Consider the following 27,583-nt stretch of genomic DNA (forward strand, 5'->3'; position numbering starts at 1 on the left):
ATCCCCAAATCTATTTGCAGAAATGCAGCCACAAACTTGCAAGGAACCTTCAGGATCCTGCCATTTTTCTGCTACCTAGTTCCTGTGTTTTGGTGCATAGTTGAGTTGCTTGGCCTTATTTCCATATCAGAGGTACAGCTTATTGGGCGCAAGTCTTCTATTAAGGCCACTTGTGACCAGACTTCTCCGAAACAGTAGATAGGTGTACCAGGATCCCACGGTTTTCTGCCAGTTCCAAGCTGATGGCACTGCTGGACATCTTCCAATTATGAAGGGAATTAAGCATGATGTGTCTTTCATCTGCTGCAGTAACCTTTGACCAACCACTGCATCTACGATCCTCAGCGTTGCACGTTTCTTTGTGCTTCTTCAAAAGAGCTTGGACAGCTCATCTGGGAACCCTCATTTGCTTTGAAATGTCTGCCTGGGAGAGAGCTTGCTGATGCAGTATAACTACCTTGTGTCTTGTTGCTGTGCTTAGTCTTACCATGGTGTATGACATTTTGACATTAAATGTTTGATTGTGTTTCAACCTACATATTGAATTTGTTATCATTAGCACCTGTTTGGTTTAATTTTTTAAATCAGTGATCATCAACTGGGGCCCCCAGATCCACATCCGGCGTGCCAAAGCTTCCCATCCAGCCCTCAGAATGGCGGCTGATGAAAGTACTGCAATATTTATATATTTGCAGCAGTGCATCTGTGGCGAAATTCCAATTGTCATGTCAAAAGTAATGATTCATTTGACCTTTTATTTAAATAAATAATGACGATGTAAATGAAATACAACCAGCAGAAGCAGTGCCACAGGCCAAACATGTATTAAGGGTTCATTTGCTTCATTTTATAAATAAAACTACAACTTTAAACAAATGTAGCATAAACCAAACACACCTTACCTGCAAATAAGTATTTATTGTAAGTGATGTGAGGTAATTTCACAGTAGGCAGAGTCTTAGCTGTGAGAATATTCAAGCCATGGATACTGTTTATACCAACCACTCTGGAAGCACCTCTTCCGGTCCCCTGCAGTGTCCGAGGAAATACTTTGAGATGAGGCTGTGTTGGACTTGCTGCTCTGGAAACATCTTCAAATAATAATCGAAATCAGTCCATCACTGTAAGGCTAACTGGTGGACTGTATCAATGCATTGTCGCATCATTTTATAAGGCATGTCATATGAGCAAGAACTGGGTGGGGCAGCAAGTGCTTTTGCAGCCTGAAGAGCCTCTTCATCAGTGGTGTCAACATCACCTATTGTAATGTCATTAAAATTACTTTCCCCACTAGATGTAGAACATGAAGAGATAAAAAAACAATAACCATCATATTCACAGTCGGCTCATGGGCACATTAATGGGACTTTTTCCTGTGTATTTTTATGTTCTGTATTGAGATATTAATAATAATGTGTGTGTGCTAAAGTGTGGGTTGGCTCTGTATGAGCACATGAATATACACTGAGCAAAGTGGTTTTTGAAAAGTTGCTTTTTAAATTAAATCAAATATATGAGCACAAGAAACAAGTAACTATTCATGGAACTCAGAAAAAGAAGCAACAGAATTTGACGCATTGTGAGGTGACGCAGGTGGTCCTCCAGACACCCCTTTATCACACTCATCTCCCAAAACTTTCTCTTGTTGATGTGGCCAGTCAGTCTGAAGTTGTAGCTGCAGTGTCTGAATACACAGATACATCAGTAGGTTGAAGCCTTTTCTCTATGTCTTTTGCTTTGTACTCTTTGTACTAGGATGGTATTTGTGTGTGTGTGTGTGTGTGTGTGTGTGTGTGTGTGTGATGATTTCTATTAAAACTATTGCTGCAGCGACATTTGATAAGATGATTGTACCTGAGTGACAATCTAAATGTAAAAGTAAATGGCAAATTCATATATGTTCATCCAGAAGTCACAGGGACTATCTGAACTTGATGAAGGGGGAGCTGACTTCAGTGGACTTTTTCCCTGCTGCTGGAAGTAGCTGTGGCTTCTACTCCTTTCTTTTTTTGGAAAAAATAAAATAAAGAAGCTTTGAATGTACTTGCCTGCATGTCCTGTGGGAAATGCAATTCAATCAATTATTCATTCATTTATTAGCCATAACTACACTGTCCAGCAGAAATGTTGTTTCTGTACATTGAAACTGTTCAAACGCAGTACTTAAGTAATTGTACTGTAAAATGTATGTATATTTTTCTCTTACAGAGCAATTAGAAACAACAGCATACAATCATAATAATAATAATTTAGTTTAAAAGTTCCTGACTGGAAGAGGGTGTTGTTAAAATAATCTCACCACAAGGTCGATATAGTAGCTGTTCAGGAGCTAATATTACATTATCATCATCATCATGGAGTTTACCCAGAACTGTAGTTCACATTTCCACCCTCCCCAGCACTTTAATGCCTTCTTATCCTTATGCTGGCTAAAAAGTTCAAATCAAAATACACTTAAAATACAGCATATAAATACACTATTCAAATTTAATTTTAAGGATTATGAGGAAAACATTTTGGGATTTAATTAAATTAACTTGCTTTATGTATTAGGCTACATATTCATTAATTATTACATAGTTATTGTATTACGTGTTTGTAGTGTTGTAGTAGGCCTACTCGAGACCGGTCTTGTCTCGAACTCGGACAATGAGGATTCGGGATTTTATTTCAAGATCAGTCAAGACCATAACTTTGAGGGTATCAATAAATTGATTTTGCATTGTCTGATTTATTTGTTAACATCCTTCCTAACTTTGATTGGATGTGAAACGTATTGCTTAAAATGCAACCAATAACCCCAATTAAGGTTGTTACCTTTAACGACTGTCACCCCTCCGGGCGATGGCGATGCTTACGTTGATTTCCGCTTAGTGTTCGTATGTGAGTGCTATAATAGGAATGTGGATCTTTCAGATCAATTTCAGATGATCTCGTTCCACATTTTATTGTGTGTCATGTAATGTGGGGAACTGGTCTTGGTCTCGACTTGGTCTCAGCCCCTAAAAGTCTTGGTCTTGTCTCGGTCTCGATAAACTCTGGTCTTGGTCTTGACTTGGTCTCGGTTTGGGCGGTCTTGACTACAACACTACGTGTTTATTTATTAATTAAGTAAGAACTTTAATTAAACTTTAATTTGGACGGCTTTAGGACCATGCAATCAGTGGGAAGTGCAGCAGCTACACTGGAGTGCATTTGAAGTCATTATTATGGTGATGAGAGCAGCACACCTTAGCACGTCAGGAAGGAGGAAGGCGCACAGCAGCTGCTGTACCTTCATTCCTGTCAGTGTGGACTCTGTGTGAGCTGCTCCTCTCCTCTCCCGTGTGTCTGTCCGTCCATGTCCACTGCGTAAACCTGCGGGATAATTCTGCTGTTTCACCGGATCCCAGTGCTGTGGAATGAGTTTTATCACCAACTGGAGGCGAAGCGTGAAGAAAAATGATAGTAAAAAGTGAGTAGAAGAGATGGGCTTCCGAAAATCAGTGCAAGTCCTGACTCTGTCGGTACTTGTCTGTGTTCGTATAGTACAGCCAACAGTGAGAGTGTGCTGCCATCTCACTGAGATTGTTGTGTGTAGAATACAACATGTCCAGGACCCTCATAGATCCTCTGCAGACCACACACAATCTCTTCTGAGTGGGTTTACATCAGAAATATGACCTGTGTAGTTAAAGTTCTGCCAAAGCTGCCACTGTTTACCATCCAGAAAGACAAAATTTGTATTTGACAGGTAGCTTAAGGAGCCCTTTATCTAATAAATCCAGAGAGTCTGGTGCCTGTGAGATCACTGTACTATAGGTGAAGTTCAGTATCATGATCCTTCTAGCTGCTTTCATTAAGTCTTGTTATACAACATTGCATTCATGATGTGGTCAAGCAGGCTTTTGGTGTGGTAGCAGTAGGGTACATACTTAAATATTTGTAATATGTTCATGATGGGGTGATCTAACCAAGTGGTTCCAATCCTGGAGGTCAGAGTGATCACAACATGGATTTAAGGGATTACCTGGGTGGTAAACAGTAAATAATTAAATTCAGCCACATCAAATCATGTTTACTTTTAGATGTTTCTCTAATCTTTTGCTACATGTGCAAAGCTGAAGAAGTTGGGAACCACTGACCTAACCTTAATTAAAGATGGAAGCTTCACACTGGCTTAAATAACATTTTGTGCATAAAAAGTGTTAATAACAAAATACAGCATAAAATCTGAGGAATGAACAGCTTTGATCCATTTAGTCTTGTGTTACTGCTATGTGCTTCTTTGTTGCTGGTGACTTGTCATTATTAGTTAGCCTTGTTGATGCGCATTGAGTGTAATGAATATATTCATGTTATAATTACTTTTTTACTTCCTTTTGATGTCGTCTGTTATTTATCACATAAAGAAGTCCGATGCTGGTGACAATTTTAGTTGAAATCTCTATCTATATCTATATAAAACTTGTGAGTCCTCCTCCGATCTTCAGGTCAGACCTCCAATTATATCCTAGCACACATTCTCCTCTCACCATCATGAGATCCGTTCTTACTTTCTCTCTAAGTTGACTTTTCACGTCTTTGCAGGGATGCCGTGCAGGCAGAAGACATACCTGACAGCCCGGACTCCCTGAGCCAGTACGTTCACTTTGTGCACACAGTCATTTATCCTTACAGTCAGGAACAATCAGCAGTGTCACAAAGAAAACAACAAACCCTGTGCTGCTCATAGTGCAAATAGCAAATTGAATAACAGTATAACAATACATTTGAGTCTTGTCAGTTCATTAGCTGTTAGCATTTTTATCTCCCACAGACATGTTGTCATATACAGGCTAATTTTTATTTATTTTTTCCCAGGTTGTCAATCATAAACACTCCAGAATTGGATTCCGTCATCACAAACTTCGGGTGAGTGTCAGTGAACTGAAAACCACTGAAGGACATATATTAAATGAAAAATAAAATAAATTCATCTGCAAAATTTTCCCAAGATCTGTTCCCATATCAGACATAGTCTCCGCCCCAAATCATTGCCAAGATTTAAGTATCCTGGGAGTGTCCACGTTTCAATGACTCCCACGATTATGTTCCTCAAACAATACCTGACCTTTCAGCAGTTTTTGCATCTCTTGAGATTTCCCTCTTTTCTCAAAACTGCCTCGATCTTGTTCCTCGTTTCAGGTTACAGCTGTCGGAACAAAAAGATGCTCTGGAATCAACAGATCCATCAAATGGGTAAGACTGGCCAGTGACAACATTTTGGTTTAGATCACAACAAAAGTGCTTTGAAAAACACGTTTGCCATGTGTCTTGCCATTTGGAAAACGTTTGACTTAATTAAAAAAAAACTATTTCGCAGTCCTGTATGACAGTGAGTCGCTGTGAGCAGATTGACTTTAAAGGACTTCCTCACTTGACATATTAACATGATGAGGTAAAGGTCATTAGAAAGTTACTGGCATTAACACAGCTTCTCCCCGCTGTTCAACATATCAATAATTCAGACCGAGAGAACCTGAGAATCATCTGTCACCTCACCTGTGTCAAGTCATGATCAGTTGAGTATGAACATGAACCAGTTGCTAATTCAATAGTATAATCCTGTGTTCTCTGTTAAGGCATGTAAAGGATGCATTGGTCGCCTGAGGAGGAGGATTTGAGGAAACTTTAGGAAAAGATCATGCATAATCAGCAAAATGAACTATAAATGTAAATAAATGTAGCATTCACATGTTACAATTCAGATTTAGTTAGTTGGTTAGTCTTTACATTCAACATTTTGGGACATGTGCATATTCGCATTTTTGCTGAGTATTAAATGAGAAGATTGATACCGCCTTCCTGTTTGGATAAGACGCTATAGCAAGGAGGCAGTTAGCTTAGCTTAGCATAAAGACTGGAGACGGGGGGAACAGCTAGCCTGCTCTGTCCATCAGAAACAAAATCTGCCTACATATTTAATAGAAAGACATGAGAGAACGATTTGTTTCGCTTTGTGGCAGATCCATTTTACTTTGCAAGTAATGGCTTCATGCCTTAATTGTTCTACTTACTTTCAAAATAAGATTCATTTACCTCACTGGAAGAAGTATGTTATCAATAAATCATTATTGGCTATAATGTGTTTTTCCGAACAAAAACAAAACAAAAGCATCATATTCTTTTCACTGAGGACTTAAGGAGAAGACCTACCATACTGACACCAGTGTTTAGAACTACAAATGTTTCGGATGATTCACTGTTGTGCGGCAAATAAAATAAGTAGATATTTGCATATTATTGTACTAAGCTAAAAGCCCAGATAGTTTGAAATGGCAACATTTGGGTCATAAATCCTTGTTTTTCTGTTGCCAAATCCAATTGTCCGCCATGAGGACAGCTGCATGTCAAATCTAATTATCTCCACCTTAAACCCGTGACTGACTCTGCTCCTCACAGCACACATGGGACACACACATACACATGCATGCGCACGCGCACGCGCACATGAGACACACTCTTAAGCTTTTTTTTTTACTACAGTCTTTAAAGGATTTCCCCTCATGTTTCTGTGCTGGCAAAAGTGCTTTGCTCTTATATCTGTGTTTTTATGGGTTACCATGGAGGAGAAAAGTGATGAGCACTTAAACATTGTCACATGAGTGTGATCTTCATGCTTTCCTGGTGTTACCAGCGTTACTAATAGAGTGTGTGTGCGTGTTCGTGTAAGTGTGCTATAGAGCCATGCTACTGATGGAGAGAAATAATATTTTCTATGAAACAATTATAGCACTGAAGCAATTTGTTGATTAATTAATTTGTCAATTGAAAGAAAATGAATCGGCAACAATTCTGATAATCAAGTAATGACAAAAGTTATTTTTCAAGCAAAAATACCAAAGTTGCCCTTGTTTTAGGATTTGCTGCATTTGTTTGTCTCATATGCTAGTAAACATGAATATCTTTGAGTTTTGAACTTTACAGGCATTTTCTTTTACTATTTCCCGACATTTTATACACCAAACAATGAATCAATTAATTGAAAAAATAATCATAAGTTGCGATGCTAATGCAAGACTGAGGTGAATTAACACCATTTAAGTGTTTGTCCTAGTCCTTACCTACTAAAGCTAAATGGAGTGTGACCCTTACTAATATTATTAATCACACCTCCTTCCTGCTATGCCATGTCAGAATGTCTGCATCAAAGCGGACAGCACATCTGTAATTACTATTGATGTTGAGCTTAACGGCTGATGTGAGATGTGGCTCCTGGCACTGTGCCTGTCTTTCATTCATGATTTCACATCAGGTTCTGTGAATCCACATTATGAAGTGCTGTGTTGCATCTGTGTCTTCTATTTCTGTACTCTCTGGTCGCTGCAGTGGCAGAGACTGAACATTGCAGCACACTGGACCTGCTGAGATGCTCACTACGCAGCAGCAGCACTCGCTTATTACATCATTTAAATCTCACTTTCTCTTTTTCACCTACAGCAGTAGAAAGCACAAAGTTTTGTATGAACAAAGGACGTGTAACTTATTTCTTCTTTCAACTGTCACTGTCTTCCTCCTAGTTTTTTTTTCTGTTTTGTTTTCTTTTGTTATTTCCCATCTTATATAAAAACCCTCCGGCTGTGAGTCGTGGGCATCTAGCCCCACCTCTGACTTTGCATTAACCAATCAGAGCAGAGACTGCAGTGTGTGTGAGGGTGATGATCGGAAGACGTGTGACAGGCTTTTTGTATGTGTGTGTGTGGGTTAGAGGCAGTACAGATAGACTGTGTATTCTCCCCTCATGTGTGATAGTCATCCCAATCTTATTAAGGTCTGCTGTTGCTGCTGCATCCTTCCTCCTCCTCCCTTTGTCCCCCCCTCCCTCTCTCCTTCAGTCTTCCCTCTCTCTTTCTCTCTCTCCTTCACCCCTCTGCCCTTCTGCTTCTGCTACTGCTGCTCTTGTTGCTGCTGCTGCTGCTGCTGAGACATACACATAGATTACACTGCACTGCTGGAAAGGCCCCAGGCTCACATTCACTTCTGCAATTCTCTTTAGCTCTGTCATCTTTCTCTTTCACCGTCTCTCTTTCACACACACACACACACAGTTTGCCAGATGAAAATGTCAGAAGAGGAAGATACTCTGTCAAACGGGTAAGATACTTGCCGTATGTTTGGATGGCGTATGTTTGGTAATCAGTTGGCCTCTGTGAGATGCTCTGAAAAGTGTGTGTTGTCTAGCTGTGACACTCAGGCATGGTGACAAACTTGCTCGGTTTATTATAGGAGCAGCTTAGCTCTTTTGTGTCACAGCTCAATGGTACGATGCCTGTGAACATCTTATACCGGCTGGAATGAATGGTATGAAAGCTCCCAGTCGTATAAACTAATGCTTCGTCACTCTTGGAGGGGTGTGCGTGTGTGTGAGTATGCATGCATTCTGGTTTTCATGTGCACATGCAGGGGTGTGTATATGAATAATGGCTGTGGGGCTTTATCTGTGGCATGTGTGTGTGTTTGTATGGCCCACTGATAATGATCATCACTGTGAAAGTTATTCCCTAGAGAAATCAAGTTCAATTAGATTATAAGGACAATGCGTGGTATGCACATCCTGAACCTAACAGGCTCACCTCATTGTGCTGGTCATGCCTTTTCTTTCCTGCATACAATTGTCAGTTATTCCCTCCATTTAAAGCAGTGTCCTGTACTGTACTATAATCTTTCCTAAATAAGCTGATTTTCGTGTCACCAGGCCTCAGATTCTCTTGACTGTGTCTTCCAGTCAGTCAGGCCCAGTTGTGTTAGTTTCCAGCTATAAGGCAATGATGACACCACTGATTGTTCACCCTCATAAGCATGCGGTCAACATAGTAGGCGCAGACTTAAATTATTTACTGATTTGATTATTTGCCCCTGCATGACACTTTGAACAACACTATTGAAATATATTATTTAATACGTTATGCCCTGAATCTTACAGGTAATTAAACTTGAGTAAGGTTCTAACCCTTTTAAGAAGATGGATTAATGTGATATAAATACTATATGTGTGGGGTTAAGAATTGGTTGTAGGGTTTAGACAACAATTTAATTTTAAGATTAGAGTTAGAGTCAAGGTCAGGCATGAGTTTTTACTAGTTACAGTTAAGGTGAAGGTCCATGGAATGAATATAGCCAATGCTGAGGCAGTACATAAGAACATTGAGACGATGGATAAGGATGGACATCTGACTGCTTCTAGTTCTTCTGTAAGCTTGTTGTTATAAGTAAAATTGACAGTAGGCAGACACTGCACCTATATTCATACAGAGGGAAAACTGGTACGACACAGTAGAGAAAGCTCGGATTGGAGTCAGTGGCCACAGGGAGAAGACATGTGACTCTGCAGCATTATCCTTCAAATCAATGACAAAAACACATATGCTAGCTACCTTGTTGCAATATTCTGGTATTATTAACTTTGTATTATTGATCCCTTTATGTCTCATTGTTTTATTGTTAGTAGGCACTTAATTATAAATTAGCTGAATATTAATAAGTATTAAAATTGTTAATTGTATTGTAATACTGGGTATTGTGGTAGTATTAGTACTTTTTTCATACAATGATACTGGTTGTCCCACAGAACCTGTGAGTATAAAACAATATCTCATTTTTGAGTTGTTCTTTGTCTGTTTGTTGTGTTGTTAGAACACCTAAAACCTACACTTTGGTGCCTGACACGTTTTGTAAGTCTTGTTTGTTTGTCCACCTGAAGACACATGTATACTGAACACACATGTCAGTCATACACATACAGCCACCCGCATGTCATTAGCTGCACCAGTGTGTATGTGCGCTCCTTTATGCTGGCGTGTGTGTGATGAGTTTATACTCCCTGTGGGTTTCTAATTGGCAGGAATGTGAAGTGGGTGCTGTCTGTTAGTCGCTGCTATTATACACATTCATCGTAGTTGTGTTTGCTCAGTTTCTGCTCTCTACTGCATCTGTCTGATATTTGCTGCTGACCTCTGAACTCTGAGTTAATGAGGTAATACTGACTGGCTGCAGCTGGTAAATGTAAATGGGGGACACGTCATGCTCATGTGATCAATACAGTGGAATAGAAGTTCAAAGCACTACCAAACGGCATTTCAAAATGAAACAAAATCGAAATCCAGTTCCCGTTTCACAAAAACACATCAATAACATGACAAACAAATGACCAACTCAGAAAATGGGTCACTCGCATTTTATGATACAAATGAACAGAAATGGCAAATAACTGAATCTAAGAAAAATGTATCATTCTACAAAACAGTCAAAATTCAAATCAAATCTTAATGCTGACATTAGTGTTTCAGATTTTCCATCAATTTAGTAATTTGGTCAGCTCATTAAGCTCAGTGGTAATGTGTTTTTCCCATGCCATGTGCTCACCCTGAAGTAAAGAAATGTATGAACAAATCCATTAATGGTACAGTGAGTGGACACAAAGAGGAGGGAGCCTTGTGATGAAGGATGAAGGAGTGCAGTATTCTCATTCATTGTGTCCTGTTTGGCCACACTGTACACCCGTCACAGGAGGGTCATGTGCACCATGTAATAACAGCAACATGAACAATGATCACCAGTTGCTAGTTGCTTTCACAAAGACAACTTACAACAGTGAGGAATAATGCATGATCTTATTCAAAACTGGTCCATGAGCTTGCTTTTTTATTTATTTATAAAAGTGGTATGACAGCAGCCCATTGTAGACAAAAGAAAATTACGGAGCCCAAGGAAGGTTGGTAATATTCAGAGAAAAAAATCCAAATTTACAAGTCAGATTTACGAGAGAGAAAAAAAATTGAATATTCTCTGAGATTTTAAAATCATACTTTTACAAGAAATAGGTTTGTTAGTTAGTGGAATGAATTGAACACAGATGCTGGGCTCAAGCAAAACTTTTGGGCTCAGTCCACCCTCCGTGTCCAACCAGTGCATTGCAACTTGTAGGCTGTTCTTCTTGGCCATACTGGCAGAGGGAGGTGATTTCAGCCTGCTTAATTTATTGAATCCAGCCCCTTCTTTATCACTATCAAAAAAGCGGTAGGTAGTATGCTGGCAGGTGGTTTAATACTTTTTGGTGTCAAAATATTTTGCCATATGATTACAGTAAGACACACAGTTGAGCAAGTGTAAAATGGTGAAATGAGTCTGGCTAAAAAATGGGGTGCATGTGAAGGTGTGGCGCTGGCCGGAGTAGTAAAACAGAGCAGAGGAGATAGATAGACATCAATGGACACCATGGTACGTTTCTTAGCCTTTGCTAAGCGTTTGCTTTTTGTGGTTGTAATTAGAAGTTTCGGCCCAAATCATTCCACACACAGAAGGGAAACCACAGAGAAGTGAAGGAGAGAGAGACAGAGAGAGCTGTTTCTATGTGCCTGTCCCTGCTGATTTTGAATGATTATTGGGAATGCTCTGATTAATAAATGTGAATAATTAATGCTTTGTTTGTGGTGGCATTTTAGTTTTAACAGTTAGCACCGAAAGCGTTGTCCAATGTGTTGCCAGCACTCTCCCCTGACCTGCTGGAACAGCAGCCTCTCTGTGTTCAACCTCCTGATTTACAGATTAAGCAATGCCCTCCCCTTCTGCATTATAATCCTACCACAACAATTCACTTAACCATTGGACGTAGCGGATTATACAGCTGGGCTTAATCTCAGAGAATATTCAAGTATTTTAAATCTAGGAAATGAGATTTTTATTCTCAGAATATTACCTCCCTCCCCTGGCTCTATATTTCTTTCTTTAAATTTACAATGGCCCTAATACACTGTCTTTAGTACAGCTGTGCAAGTACGGTAATTGAAATTGATTGCCTCTGTAATGTGCAGTTTGATCCAAACAGCAACAACACTAACAGCGAAGCACTCTCTTGAGCCAGTTTGCTTGTCTGGCTCACCCTGCATGTCTTTCTGTTTCTATTGTAGTAGAGGAGTAGACAGAGTTGAATAAAGGAGGAATATGTAAAATGAGACAATATCAAGATCCCAGTCTCTGTTGTAGGTCAGTGTTTGGAGGCTGCCTTTGTTGTTGTAAAGGAGAACAGGCTCGCTACAGTAGTGAGAGACAGTTAGAGGTACTGGCGGGTGGCAGTACAAAGTGAGGTGACATGGATCTTCAAATATGAATCAAATTTTATTAAAAAAAAAGGTTTAGGGGAATGTTTGTATTCCCAGCCTGTGAAATTGTAATGAACTCGATTGACTGACTTTTTGAGCACTTACAAACACAAACAACAACGGTATATATTTTCACTCTTCAGCACTCTTTCTTTTCTCTTTGTTTTGGTTCTGCAGGTGTTCCCGGTCAGACCTGTCGCTGGCTCTGGAGGACTGCATGGATGCCCTGGATCTGTTCCTCAGAAACCACTTTGAGGAGGCGCAGGCCCGGCTCAGATGCAGGTAGGAGAACAACCTGAACCCCACATGCTAACACAGGTGCTGTACTCAGCTCTGGTCGAGCTCTGGCGCACCTGACTTTGCACTTTCATGGACAAATATAATGAATACAGACAAACAGCTGATGTTATGCATGCAAGCAACTACTATTTATTTTAGGTGTTTTTACACTCAAATCAAAAAGTCTGCTGTGAAAAAGTCCTGTGGATGAAGTGTTTTTGTTTGGTGCTAATTAGTAAATGTTAGCACTCTAAAACCCTGAACTAAGATGGTGAACATGGTAAACTTATACCTGCTAAAGCATGTTAGCATTTAGCTCAGTGCACCTCTGTATTTGTAAGTGTAGCCGCTTGCATGGCTTAGACTCTTTGTCTTGACATGGTCGTCTCGCTCGCTTGAAAGTCTGTTCTGATTGGAAGGCAGGGGTGTATATTAAAGGACATGCTTTAATGTCACTAACACTTCTGTTGCTTCTGTTTTGATGATGATGATGATGATGATTCAGCAAAATTCTTTGCTATTGCTGAATTGCCTTTGTTGATTTATTACACATTTCCTCAGCCAATACATTTCATTGTTTGCTGTTTAACATTTGCTGATGGCAGTACGCCTTCCTAAAAGCAATTAGATCAATTTATTTGCTCAACAAAAATGTCATGCTGTAAATGCTGAGCGTTACAATGACTGTTAGAGCATTTTGATGCTTTAAATTCCTGTTCTAAATCAGTAGAAAAGCAATCATTTTAAAATCAGAAACAGAGATACCAGTATCTACATCATGGAGGGCAACAGGAACTTTGGTGTTGGTTGCTGATGCTGGTTGGATGATTTTATGGCCGTAGGGTTGACATGATTCACATGCTGTATTTAGTCACAAAGGCAAATGCCCTCTCTGGGCTCACATACTTCCTCTAGTTTTTTTTCTTTAACACTGTGTCATCAAGTTACTCCATTATTTACTACTCATTCTCTGCTTTATTATGAGAACCTTTATCACGCTCTTGCTATTATTCTCCACCCTCTACTTCTTCTCTGGGGCTGTGGGCCACTCCTTAGACCCAGTTCCTTCTTTTCAGTACTTGCTTACACTGAAAAAGAATAACAACCTTCTGTCAGCCTGTACTTTCTTTTCGTCTTTTTGTTCTACAGCTAGATTGACAACCATTGTCAGCTGTTCTGCTCTGTAAGTGTCGAAATAGTGAAGGGTGATGTCATTTGTTTGATTTCTTAGCTCAGACTAAATTATGGAGAATTTCGTTGCAACATAACATATAATACTGTTGCCAGGTGACTATCCTGTTGTCATAATCAAAAAATGCTTTAGTGTTTATATCTGGGTTTGTGGAATAGTACAACCTGGAAGAAAATCTGTCTATATCCACCCCAACGGCACCTCTAGATGCTGCCACCTGAGGCTTGGCAGTCTGTCAGCTCAGCAGGTTTCCTCATTTCTGTCTCGATATTCTTCCCACAGCTCTGTGTGTGCTACCTCTGCCTCTTCCAGTCGCTAAAGTGCACCTGAACAAACAGTAGTTGCAAATATGTACATCTGTAGCCCAGATGGTTGGATTTGACACATGCAGTAGGACAGTATGAGATAAGACAGGTCTATCCTATAATAATCATGGGCTCCATCATCGTGATCTGGCCAGGTGTTGTTGTGGTCTTTGCTCAATGTCCTTCTTAGGTATGTGGAAATTTTTTGTGAAAGAGTTAAATTAAATACTTGCTAAGTTGCTGAGCAATCGCTGTTTTCTTCCCTCCAGCCTCTTTTAGTTAAAAAAAAAAAGAATACAGTAGACAGAATAGATGCAGTCATATTAAAGTGTTGTTTTACACTTAATTCAGCACTTCTTCTATACATTACATTTATTAATCTTCTATAAAACCCAGTCACAACTTTCCCATTTGCTGCTCAGAAAAGGGTTTTGTGAGGATGCTTGAGGCATCAGACTTATGTAATATTATGTAAGGTGTGATGACATCTGCTGCATTGTGAGAGAGATACTCTGAAAGATTTTGGGAACAAGCAGTCCTGAGGATGTGAAGCAGCAGCAGAAGCTTTCCCTCCTCTGTGTTTGCCTTTCCTCTGCTTTAGTCCAGTTCTCTCCCTCTTCAATCTATGTCTCCTTTTCCCCTTCCTCCAGCTGTGTGCTGACGCAGTCAGGTGGATCAAGGGCAGACTCTCTGCAGCACACGCGCAACCGCACTACAACTAAAATACCGGAAAGACTTTCAGAGAGAGCATTCATTATCTGGATGCACTTTAATCAATCATTTGTCCATTATTTTTACCCCTACATTTCTGTTTATGGTCAGTGGCAGCTGGAGCCCTTCCCAGCATGCATTGGGAGGAAGACAGGGGCTAGCCATTACGGGGTTAATGCACTTTCTTGTTGTTTGATTTGCAGGAGTAGGAGTAGCACTCCTCCTTGTGTATTTTGTACAATGACAATAAAGGCTATCCATCTATCTATGAGGTTGTGTAACTACTGTTCATGCATCAGTATCACGTGATATAAGCCTATAAGCAGAGCTGTCTCTTTAAATTGCTTCTCTCTTAAAGGGCTCAGATATTTGAGGCCTAGTCAATATGTTTCTCGTAGTCAAGGAGCCACCGCAGACTAAAACATTATAGAAACATGCCTGCTTTGTAAACAGTCAAGTGTTCTTGATCAGCCGTCAAATCCCAGAGGTATCCAACTGCAGGATTTGTTTTATTTGCCAGGTCTCTGTTCAAACATGCCAAAAGACCAAATACAGCCAAAACAGTATAATCTTCTTCTCCCATCTTGCAATCCTGCCCTTTTAGTCACAGCTGTAGCAGGGAGTCGGTGCAGGAGGTGTAAGTATTACATACATATACAATATAGCAACTGACGGAGGTGCATCTTGGCGAGAAGTTATGACATTGTTGTTCCTGATGAGCTGTGATATTCTCTTCTGTTTTGGTTCATAACCCACGCCACTTCTGCACTTCCTGATTGTTACTAACACGTGCAGAACTGAAAAGAAGGCGGGTGTGCATACATGCATTGAGAGAGAAAGTACAACACAACTCTTCCGTTGCATCACGAAATATGTGGGAGACCCGGCTTCAGTGCATTTCAGAAGGGTAAAGACCTTCCTATCCCTGAGCCCTGAGATGATGCTGATTGAAAAATACCGGAGTGCTGCTGTGAAATATTTTGAATTCTCAGCCACTTTCAGCACAGCTACAAGCAATTCAATTGAACTAACAGGTCCATCTTAAAAGGTTTCTCAGCTTGAGCTTGGGTCGTCTTACATAAGCCTGATGCAATGGAAATGTGAGGCAGGCAAATCTCTGCTTCTCAGTCTGTACCTCTGCTGTCCCTGACTCTCTGCTGTTGCTTCCTGGCTGTTACTGAGTTGGTTCTTGTTTACCGATCGGTCACTGGATTCTAATTAATAATATTAATTCCTTTAGGTGTGGAGTTAAAGCTCAGCAGACACTCTCTGTCAGCTAGTCAAACCCTGATGTATTTCTGCAAATCTATGTCACTGACAGACTAAAAGTCACATGGATGATAACACTTTCATTGTATCAAAGTATTTTTTTAATTAAATATATCCAATAATAAGAGTGTCTTTATGCTTTATTTCCATTGGTAAAAAAAAAAATCTCTTGATGCAAATTAACTTTCCAGTGTCCATGAAAGACTAGTGGTTGTAGCTCAGAGTAACATCACAGAGACTGGGCACAGCAGCGAAATGTCAGTAATGCATACAGACAGCATTCCTCTCTACACACCTCTGCCTTTATGTTTGTTTGTGTGCGTATCTGTAATACATGCACAAACATACAATACATACGTAAATAAATATATAGTATATACATATATATGAAGTTATTTCAACCATTAAATGTGACTGCAGCTGCCCACACATTAATGATGAAGCCCTATGTTTATGTTTTTAATTAATTAGTTCAAATAATGGTTTATAACTAGAATGACAAGCTCTTTCAACTGGAAAAACAAGTACATCTACTGGAAAAATGTATGTGACATCAAACACTTTTACTCCTCCTTCATCACTGTACAACCTGCAGGAACTATTGTTAAACGCAGGGTGTAATGTGAGACACCACAGATATAAATAGGCGCTACCTTTTTTTTTCCTTTTCTGTGTATTGTTGGGGCTTTAGTCTTCCAGGTATTCAATCACACATCTCGGTCGTGAGCAGGAATTCATTATCTGACTGCAGCTTTCATTTGCACTGCCTGATTAAGTGACTACTGTATGAATCTTCTCTTAATCAGACAAAAACATTTTGCTCGCCTCTTCGTCGTCTCTGTCAGCAAAACAGAAACAGCACATGATCTATCTGGATCAAAATGTAATTTTATATCTACAACTTCCTCTTTCATTTCCAAGGCTTTTCCAATATAACTAAAAACAAATATTGTGTGATGTCTTTTTACATTTTTTTTTATAGAACCAAAGACAGCATGTACCACGCTCTGACCTATGCCACCATCCTGGAGATGCAGGCCATGATGACCTTTGAACCCCAACACATTCTGTCTGCAGGAAACACTATGAAGGAGGCCCAGGCTCTCTGTCAGCGGTAAGACATTCTCCACAACACCAGCGAGTTAAAATGCCCTGATGACCAGCTGATAAACTGTGACAAGGCTTTTTTTAGTGCGTCTCTAGTCAGCTGCAAAAGTAAAGCTTGTCTTTTAAAAGCCAGCCAGTCTAGAGACAAGCTGCTTTAGAAACAAGCCAAAACGTTTGATTTTAGTCACAGTTAGTGAGGTTGATCAGCACTCACACTGCTGATTTAGACATTTAGACACATGAAACTGTATCTTTAGAACACTGGTTCCCATTAGCAACATCTTATTAAACCCAGAGAACATGAGGAGATCGTCGAGGCTCACAGGCAGAAAGAATCTCACAACAGTCTGTCAATATTTGTCCGGGAGCCACTGTGAGAATCTGTCATGATTCAGAGTAATCAGTAACAGTAGATCTAGTTAGCCTACCCAGATACACACACACACACACACACACACAGTTTTCTCTTTGAGTGTTGTTACTGTTAGGTAGGACATTTAATGCACGGTCAGCACCTTGTGGTAACTTCAGCCCGCAGCAGCTCAGCGTCCTGTCTTTACTGGAAAGAGGCTGAGTCGCTGATTTGCATGGAAACAAGATAAGCAAAGACAGTGCAATGCTGCTGAAATACAATCCAGAAGATTTTCAGTGGAACCAACACATTGATGACTGCTGATGGGGTTTTTTTGTGCTTTCTCGATCAGGCACCGCAAGAAGTCAAGCTTCTCCAAAAACTTCACAGAAGGTCAGTAAAGTGCTGGACTGACAGGACAAGTAATGTGTCACCACCGCGATTCATAATAACAGATGTCAGTATTAAGGAAGCAGTATTAGGGAAGCAGTTTCCGTTGTGTGTTGCATGTGTGAGTACTTGAATTGTATGTGAGCTTGTGTGGCTACTAGTTTGAATCTTTGCTTCTGGTGTGTGTGCGTGCGTGCATGCGTGGTGCGTGCGTGTGTGTGTGTGTGTGTATGTGTGTGTGTGTGTGTGTGTGTGTGTGTGTGTGTGTTTCTGTATATATGTATGTGTGTTTGGCCATTACGCTGTAGCTTTCAGGCTGTCTGACTGAGGATAACTGTGACGTAATCTTTTCACCTCAGAGGAACTTCACGCGGAAGTTTGTTACGCCGAGTGTCTCCTGCAGAGGGCAGCACTCACCTTCCTTCAGGTCAGGACTGCCACTGAATCTGCCACCACTAATCACATTATCACATTTGTTTAAACTTATTCTCTGTTTCTTTTCCTTCTCTTACCTCACCTGCTCTCTTGCTCCCTCTCTGTTCAGGATGAAAACATGATCAGTTTCATCAAAGGGGGAATCAAAGTGAGGAACAGCTACCAGACATACAAGTGAGAGCCCAGAATATTCTTGTTCTCATTTTGCCATGCTTGTGTCCCAGTTTTAATAGACCTTATTAAAAAAGTTCACTCTTCCTCATTACATTATAAAACCCTTTTAATCTGCATCCTTTGTCTTTTATTTTTACAGAGAGCTTCACACAGTCCTCCAGTCCTCTGGCTACAGTCATGGTGACAACCATGGCCATTTTGAGGGTGGTGTTAAACTGGGAGTAGGAGCCTTTAATCTAGTAAGTAGAAGGGTGAATGTGTAATCATACACAGGTCAAATAATAGCTGTTGACAAAAAAGGGTGCACATCCAAAAAAACTTTTACCGATGCTGGATCAAAAAGCAAAGGCTTTGTCAGGTGTTGTCAGAAATGTTTGATCTCTGTTAAATTGAAACGTTGCTCAGTTAAAAAGGATGGGAGTTATTAGTACAGTGTGTGAATCAGTTGTTTGATTCTTGCTCAAAGAATAGTGGGACAAATGACTTCCAGAAAGTATCAAGCCTAAACCAAAGTGACAAATAAGACTGAAACCTACCTGCTGGCCTTATATTTTTTGGGGATGGTTAAGATGCTCTTTATCAGACAGAAGCACGTAAAGAGCAAATGATGAACATACAATAAGATTAGCTTTAATCTAACATGCAGACAATCAGTGTGTTTTGAGATTATTGCTCCCCAGGCAACAGTGACTGATTAGTGTTAGATTATATTTATTGCATTTATTATATTTATTATCAAAAAAATATGCACTTATAATATTAAAGAAGTAAAGTGAAGTGCAGTAATTATTTAGGGATACTAGACATGTGCACTTCATCCTGTTATTGTTTGTCAGTTTAACTTATTTGCAGTGGTTGGTTAGAAAACATCTGTAATTACTGCACAACTGGTGGCCCTCGGACAGAATATTTATGAAATTCAAGATTGTTTCCTCGGGAAAAGCAGGTTTCCTGCTGGAATCATGCTGCTAGCCTTTCAATTCCACTGCTTGTCTACTTCCTGCAGATGATTTCCATGTTGCCCACGCGGACGCTCAAGCTGCTGGAGTTTGTCGGTTTCTCTGGAAATAAGGTGAGTTCTGCTGGCAAGTGAGAGGAGCTGACATGACCGAGGGTGTGACAGGTTGAATTAGAGATGTTTGACAGGGGATGGATTGTTCTGTGCTGTGTGAAGTATTGGGTCTTTGCTACCAACAACAAACGGTGTATGTGGATTACTCCTGAATTGTATCTGTAATTGCAGTTTCACTGGCTCATTGATTCACAGTAAATCTTGCCTATGATTTGTGGTGAAACTCATATCACTACTACTGAGTTGACAGTGGTGAACGTGACACGTTTAGTGAAAGCATGAGACGAAACTTGATGGGTGAATAACTAAAAATTTGCTTTGATCATAAAAACTAATGACTGTACCATTTCTCTTGATCATGACTTCCTGTTACTTGTTATGCTGAAATAATTGTTGTTGTAAACTATGACTACTGATTTGATTTATGTAACCACTATACTTAATTATTATTTTATAATTTAATTGATTTATCTTCTGGTTGCAATAAAACAGACATCGTATGTACACAAGCCTATCTGTGACCTTTCTTTGTTAAAATTGGATAGCAAAAAGTAAAAAAATACTTTTATAATGTATTTCTTGCCTCTGTGATTGAGTGTTCAAGTGTGCACATCTGTGTGTGTGTTTTTGTGTGTTCATGCAGGAGTTTGGTCTTCAGCAGCTTCAGGAGGGCTCTGCAGATAGCACATTCAGGTCCTTCCTTTGTAACATGCTGCTGCTCTGTTATCACACCTTCATGAGTTTCATACTGGGTGAGTAAGGACACACAAACACGACATGCAGCTGCAACCAACCACAAAAACAGTCGAGGATCTTAGCTGTTTGCTTGTCTCTCTATAGGCACTGGAGAAGGAGACGTGGAAGATGCAGAGAAACTGCTGCAGCCATATCTCAAAAAATATCCTAAGGTGTGTCAGAATTAACCGTGTTTTTAAAAAAAATCTTCTGCATAATTAGAAGAGTCCTGTTCCCAGACATACTGTGGGTTGTATTTCTCCCAGGGATCAATCTTCTTGTTCTTCGCTGGTCGAATAGAAGTGATCAAAGGCAACTTGGATGACGTGAGTGCCCGTTATTTATGTGCTCCTGAAAACCAAACCACATTCACCACAGCACTTTTCATGTGGATTTTTTTTAATGCACCATGCCATTACACATTTCTTGAGGTCTGTGAGTGTCTTGTGTATACATGTGTCTGTCAGCCTGTATTTAATTTTGAGTTCACTGGTCGACTAAATTATATGGTCATCTTTTTACTGAGAACACTGTCTGACAGTTTTAGTCGTGAGTCTGCCTCCATGTCTGACTATGCTTCACGAAACTCCTCTTTATGATAATAAAATAAAATAATGATAATAAAATAAAATAATATGTATGTATACACACACACACATTGGATATATATATATATATATATATATATATATATATATATATATATATATATATATATATAACACAAAGCAAGCATTGCAGGTTCAACCACGCAGACAACATGTTTGTTTCCTGCTTTTGCATTTTAAAATCTTTCAGTCAGTTTAATGTGTACAAACACCTGCTACTGCTACAACCTTTCTACTAGAGTGCATATATATAGTAAAAGTTACAAATTGTGTCTTATTTCAATGGAATGGATGACTTAATTTGCCCACTACTAAAAAAATGACATACAAATGTTGACCCCTCTGTGTCCTCTACTCATAATGTATAACACTAATATTCACACAAGTCCTGAGCCAGAATTAACACAACAAGAAAACTCTGCCATCATCTTTATCACACTAAGTCATATGAAAATTACATTTGCCCACTCAAACATGATTTGTATTGGGTTGCTCACCACATATTAACATTAACACTGAATATGTTTAAGAAGGTGAGATCCTCAGTGGTTTGTATGCTTTCAGGCCATCAAGCATTTTGAGGAGTGCTGTGAGGTGCAGCAGGAGTGGAAGCAGTTCCACCACATGTGTTACTGGGAGCTGATGTGGTGCTTCACGTACAAAAGGCACTGGAAGATGGCCTACTTCTATGCTGACCTGCTCAGCAAGGAGAACTCCTGGTCCAAGGTGGGCCATGTAGTGTGGGATTTGAGTGTGTTCTGGATAATTAATGAATGCAAATTTGTTGAAGGTTGTCAAGTACAAATTATGAGGAAGACTGAAATAAGTAAACAGTTACAACACTTCTTAGCATATACAATGATGAGCTTCTTAGAGAAAGTTGTAGTACTGTACCTTTGATTTCAAACCAGCAAATCTATAAGACATTCCTGATGAAAGCCCAGATGCTTAACAACCACAGCACACATCTGTTGTTGAATGGTCATTAGTCAGTCAGTCTTTCATAAAATGAGAACACCAACCCTTTTTTTAGTTTGACAAACATTTTTGATTCGGCAGTTTTCTTTCTGTTTTTTTAAAGACAAATGTAGTTAACCTTTTCTCAGTTGGAGAAAAGGTTAACTAGAGTTTCTCATAGAGAAACATGTGACCCTTCCACCATGAAAATCACCACCACTGGGGGGTGTCTTGCCACGTGGTGGTTATGACATAGAAATTGCTCCCCAGTCCACTTCCAGTCAGGGACTTGTGTTACAAACCAATCCCCCTCTCTCCATTGTCCTGTTAGTTGCGGTGGTTTCACCTGGCAGCAACAATACACAAGGCAAAATCCGTTCAATATTTGATAGTGATAATAAGAAAATAAATTAAATGTTATGCTATGGAGAGAGACAGAAAGCCAAGTCAGCAGTTTGTAGTGGTTAAAAAATACAACATGTCTTGATACCAAAATAAAGACTAAGAATATACTTGACTCCACACTGTTTTTTCTCTCCTCATCTCGTTTAAAAAAGAAAAAGATGCGATTGCAGTAGTAACCACTTTCTTCCTTCCCTCAGGCTACTTATGCGTATATGAAAGCATCTTACCTCAGCATGTTGACTCCTGATGATTGCCTAACCTTCGGGGAGACTGCGTTCACTCTGTTCAGGTATAAACTAAGAGCTTAGGCACTGAAATTACACACAGCACCCACAGTGAAACCGAGATGACTCACTGTGACAGTTATGTATATACTGTATATGATATCATCATTACTTCTTCTGGGAAGAGACTGTCTTTGGTGGGGAATATGAACTAACAAGAATATGAACTAGCGAGAATTGCACAGAACTAACAAGTGATTTTTTTGGGTACACAGCTTCTAAAAATGCTCCACTAATTAAACATTTGATTGGACCTTTAGCATTATACAGTCTGATTCAGATATTTAATTGCTCGAAACCATGTGTCACATATTTTATCCATACAACTGATTCGTATGTGTAAACATATTTCAGGCAGGTCCCAGGGCTGAAGCAGAAAATAGCGGGGAAATCTTTACCAACAGAGAAGTTTGCCATCAGGAAAGCCCGTCGCTACGTCGCAGAAAACCCCATTCCTCTTCCGGCTCCTCCACTGGTCAGTACTGGACGAGGCTTTTTGCCATGTCGCACTGCCTTACCTGAGCATAATTGTATTTTTTATATGTACAGTGTGTTGCATTGTTTCTTTTTTTTGTTCAGAGTGTTTTTATTGAACATCTTATCAAACATAAGATACACTATACAATACATTTTCTTTTTATGTTAACCAACCCACCCAAGAACAATCCCCACCTGTTGCACCAATACAAAAAATTAATTTGAAAAAAACAATCATTAATGTGTTTTAGAAAAGAAAGCACAAGTATGTACAGTATATTACTCCTCTGAAATTGAGATTAGAGAGGGATCCACCTTCCTAATTTGGTCTAGAACCGGTTGCCAGATATCAAAAAATTTGTAGGCACAGCCTGCTGTAGCATACCTTTTATTTTTTCCATGGTCAGATTGTATAAAAGATCAATGAGCCACATTTTAAAAGTTGGAGGGGACTTGTCTTTCCATTTAAGCAGTATCTGCCTTTGAGCTAAAAGAGTAGTAATTGCTATGAGGCTTTTGTTGTTTTGATTTAAGTGAAAATGCTACGGTACAATGCCAAATACAGAGATCGTGGCAGCAGGCTCTATGACTGTCCCCAATGTGTCGGAAATAAATTTAAATATAGACTTCCAAAAATCTAATACAGTGAGGATCTATGTCTGATTTAAATTTTGCCAGTTTTACTTTAGACCAATGCAATCTATGAACGACTTTAAATTGAATCACTCGATGTCTTTGACTTCCCACAATCTTTTCACGTGAGGCAAAGGTCCCATATTATGAGTATTCATTGCACTATAGATTTTACCAATGGCCCCCTTGGAGTATGGATTCACTTTTAGAACAATCTCAAGAAGTGACTCAGGTGGTAATGAGGGGAAGTGACTAACAAAACTGCGAAGTTGAAGATATTTGAAGAAAGGAGTGTAAGGAATTTGGAATTTAGATTTCACTTGCTGAAAAGTTGCAAAAGTACCTTCAATAGACATATATTTTAGTACCCTATCATCATCTATAATAGATGATGTGATTTCTTACTATGGGAGCATAGACTGATACATCATTAAGTGAAAAATGTCTTCTAAACTGTCCCCATATTTTGAAGGAGTGTGATGGTAATGTTGAGCAAAGCAATGCATGTAAAGAAGCAGGATGGCATGACAAATTCTCAAGAGAGAGCCACTTAGGACCACCAGCATGCGAATTAAACCAATATAACATAGAATGAGTATTGGCTGCCCAATAATAGTACTGAAAATTGGGTAATAATAGTCCTCCATGCTCTCGGTGTCGCCGCAGAATACTTTTATGGATGCGTGCATTTTTCCCATTCCATATAAAAGCTGATATCAGCTTGTCTATCAGTAGGAAAAACGATTTAGTTAAAAATATCGGGATCCACTGGAACAGATACAAAAATCTAGTTGCATTGTTTCTTTGACGTAACTGGATCAAATAGCTGTTGTATCCGAACCTACTATCCACAAATTCAGCCGATCAAAGCAGCATGGTGTTGAGTTAAAGATGTAACCCTGTGATCAGAGAACACATTTGTTCTGTTTCACATAGAGTTTAACCTGTAACATAGGCTGTGGAAGGTTGACTGAGAACCAAACATAATGTTTTTTTATGGCATTTCATACCTCTATAATCTAGCTGGGATGGATCATAAAATGGCATTTTTTCCAGAGTAGGCTATGAGCTCCATGAGTAAACCTTGTCAATCCACCACTCCTAGAGTTGCTGACATTGTGGCTGCCTGGTAAAGGTACCACAGCTATTTACACAACCTACACTTGCGGGGTTTGGCGGATCTGTCTTTATTGGCTGAACCAGTCAGGATTCAGAGAAGTATGGAGAGCTCTATTGGTGCTCTCAGAACTAGTGTTACAAGAATAACCTTTGTGTAAGTCAAATCCATAAAGAGCGTTGGTTTGTCAGAGAGAAAATACTTTTTATGAAGATTCTCAGATTTTTGTCCGATTTGTGTGTTGTCTAGGAGATGATGTACATCTGGAACGGCTATACAGTCATTGGCAAACACAAAGACCTGACTGAGGGCATGCTGAAAACTCTGGATGAGGCACAAGCTAAACTTGAGAGCAGCACAAGTATGCAACTTTATTTACCAGAGCCAGATCTTTCTAATAGATTAAATTCTAATTTTATTTCAATTTGAAATTAACATGCTAACATGGGTTGCATTTATTTTAGATTCTATACTGGTGCTAAATTTACTGTGAGCATCTAAGAGAATTATATCGTCTGTAGATGTAATCTTTTTGAATGTTTGTCCAGAATTACTGTACCTATTTGGTAATCTGTTTGTTCCTAACTGTTCTGTTGTGTGTTTGTCAGGGACTGAGTTCTCCATAGATGATCAGTGTCTTCTGAGCCTCTTAAAGGGACTGTGTCTCAAACACCTTGGCCACCAGGAGGAGGCTGAACACTACTTTACCCTCATCCTCTGCAAGTAAGACTCTCTCAGTAATGTGCACAGGCATGTACAGTGAATGTGTTTAGGCGGACCCAAGAGGGGACACAGAAAACGAGAGACTGAGTAAAGATTAACAGTCTTTATTTACAACACATGCAGAACTAGTGAAGTCTGGTGAGGCAGAGGTGAGCAAGGGGCAGGCAGGTAAGCAATGGCAGCAGATACTGGATGTGAGGTTGCAGGTGGGAGCACAGGAATCTTGAGGCACAGGAGAAAAACAACAGGTGTGTATACATGCGGATTCAGATAGTGCCAAAGCCAAACCGCCCATCACACCTATTAAGCTGCTATAATTGTGACTATAAACGCCAAATTGTTAGGCTATGTCAACAAGAGCATCCTCTTGCCTTCCCACTAATTTTCTGTATTTCATGTTGTCATACAATTATAGTGCTCATTATGTAGTCTGCACATGTCATGACAAAAGTATAGTCTTATGACGACAGTTGCAATTGGGGCTGTAGACTGTGTCATTTCTTACACTGATGATGAAACGTTCACCCTCATCAAGCTGAGGGCTGAAATTATCTCCTGTTTATAGTCAAAAGGCACACAGCCAAAAAAACCCCCATGGGAGTGAGTTACGCCTACTAGATTTCTGTGTAGTGCATGATAGCTACTGTTTTTGACATATGCTATGTTTTATGCAACATCGAGATGATTCTACATGTCATAATGTTAACAGACATGTTTCTGGATTGTGAAGATATGATCTGTAGCCTTTATGTATTGGTGCCGTCACTTGGTCTGCTCATTTGACAGAGATTATAGCGGTAGGCTGTCACAAAACAATGGACAGATAATGCAGCTGTGCTGCTTTGAAATGACGGCTCCAAAGCAAGGATGTCTCATTTCATTAAATACCTGTTGCCTCGACTCCTCTCTTTTCGTGTTTCATGTTCGCCTCCTCCGCTCGCATATCGGGTGAGAGGGACTAAGATGCAAGGAGAGGAATCGAGGAGGTACAAACTGAGAAATGAGACAGGTTTAGTGTGCATGCTTAGCCAAACGAGAAAAACAGAGATGCTCTGGTTTCTTGCAGTGTGTCATCGCCAATTAGCCCAAACATATTTGTTGTGGGTATAGGCGGTTTTGTTTCGAAAAATGGTACAACAATTAAATGGAATATTTGTTAATAGTAACTTCACCTCTACACATGTTGTAACCATCGTGTTTTGACATTATGTGCAGTGAGTCTCAGATCAAGTATGACCACTACCTGGTTCCCAATGCCCTGCTGGAGCATGGCCTACTGTGTCTGGAGCAAGGCAGAACAAGTGAAGCTATCAAACTCCTAGAAACAGCAAAGTAAGTCTTTCAGTCAGCAACACATATTCAAACCATCTGTACTCATGAGAAGAATCTCAAAGATTCTCCACTTGCTTCCTGCAGTTTAATGAAATGTTTACTATGCCTTATATTTTTTTAGTGTATAACAACAAGTCATCACTTTTGACATTGTTAATGAAATATACCACACCTATTCATCTAATAATAAATCTCACAGTGAGTGTTAGAATGAATGACAAGGTGTAGGCCTACTTTGACTTGATTGTAAAATTATCTTTGTGATTTATGGGCTTATTACAATACCCATGTGTGAAATAAGAATTTAGATTGAGATTTACTCCAGAAGTGATTATAAGTAACTCTTTTTACTCCGTTTCAGGCAAAATTACAAAAACTACTCGATGGAATCACGGACACACTTCCGTATTCAGGCTGCTCTGCACAAGGCCAAGGGTGCGGCGGAGAATGGCACCCATGTTCCCTCCAGTCCATAACAGACAGAGGAGGGCACACTAGAGCTGAGACAGCTTTCTGTTTCCACAGTCCCACAATGCAACACTCAGCCCAGCCCAGACCTTTCGGGCAGATGATTTGTTTTTCCAACAGGAGGGTAGGGGAAGAGGGATGCTTGTTTTTTGTGTGTATGCCGATTGCAGCTCTACGTGGCCCTGATTGGGTAGGGCAGGTTTGCTACGACCCCTTCCAGAATAATATTGTGATAACTCCACTTCCTAGTGTGATTTGAAATAGAGACAAGATGAGAAATGTGCCTATATTTATGAAACATTGGTTTTAGCAGAAGGGAGTTACAAAGTTAATTTCACTTTATAACCTGTTGTAATGTGACAAATAAACTACCTTCTACCTTCTTCTAGCAGGCTTGTTTGTCTAGCACTGTGGCCACCCATAAGGGGCGCACAACGGT

General features: G+C 39.7%; 2 protein-coding genes across 6 annotated transcripts in view; both read left to right on the forward strand.

Annotated features, from left to right (window-relative positions):
* The window catches only part of faf1 (Fas (TNFRSF6) associated factor 1), a 1,021,784-nt gene that overhangs the window by 914,964 nt on the left and 79,237 nt on the right, over nt 1–27,583 (forward strand). The gene's annotated exons all lie outside the window — the stretch shown is intronic.
* ttc39a (tetratricopeptide repeat domain 39A) lies at nt 3,262–27,583 on the forward strand. 5 transcript variants are annotated; one of them, XR_006825032.1, is made up of 21 exons: nt 3,262–3,454; nt 4,570–4,620; nt 4,843–4,893; nt 5,167–5,220; nt 12,297–12,401; nt 16,858–16,989; nt 17,687–17,727; nt 18,084–18,151; nt 18,269–18,333; nt 18,473–18,572; nt 19,340–19,405; nt 20,049–20,157; nt 20,246–20,313; nt 20,407–20,466; nt 21,313–21,474; nt 22,308–22,399; nt 22,749–22,869; nt 24,871–24,982; nt 25,230–25,344; nt 25,468–25,592; nt 26,560–26,677. XR_006825032.1 is itself a non-coding variant. In XM_046048847.1 (21 exons), exons 1-21 carry the CDS (start codon nt 3,402–3,404, stop codon nt 27,150–27,152), a joined length of 1,857 nt encoding a protein of 618 aa, XP_045904803.1. In that variant the 5' UTR covers nt 3,262–3,401; the 3' UTR covers nt 27,153–27,583. The 5 variants fall into 5 exon arrangements, 4 of the variants coding, with proteins under 4 accessions (XP_045904803.1, XP_045904805.1, XP_045904804.1 ...); XM_046048847.1 differs by lacking the exon at nt 25,468–25,592 and adding an exon at nt 27,038–27,583 and having other exon boundaries at nt 26,560–26,676; XM_046048849.1 differs by lacking the exons at nt 3,262–3,454; nt 4,570–4,620; nt 4,843–4,893; nt 5,167–5,220; nt 25,468–25,592 and adding exons at nt 5,515–5,542; nt 27,038–27,583 and having other exon boundaries at nt 26,560–26,676.

Source organism: Micropterus dolomieu, linkage group LG05, assembly GCF_021292245.1.
Source record: "Micropterus dolomieu isolate WLL.071019.BEF.003 ecotype Adirondacks linkage group LG05, ASM2129224v1, whole genome shotgun sequence".
NCBI lineage: Eukaryota > Metazoa > Chordata > Actinopteri > Centrarchiformes > Centrarchidae > Micropterus > Micropterus dolomieu.

What these genes read in the sequence shown, in the direction of transcription:
- ttc39a (XM_046048847.1), top strand. Translation starts at nt 3,402, where the DNA reads ATGAGTTTTATCACCAACTGGAGGCGAAGCGTGAAGAAAAATGATAGT. An exon ending in CTCTTCCGGCTCCTCCACTG is followed by an intron (nt 22,870 to 24,870) that starts GTCAGTACTGGA and finishes TGTGTTGTCTAG; the next exon opens with GAGATGATGTACATCTGGAA. An exon ending in AAACTCCTAGAAACAGCAAA is followed by an intron (nt 26,677 to 27,037) that starts GTAAGTCTTTCA and finishes ACTCCGTTTCAG; the next exon opens with GCAAAATTACAAAAACTACT.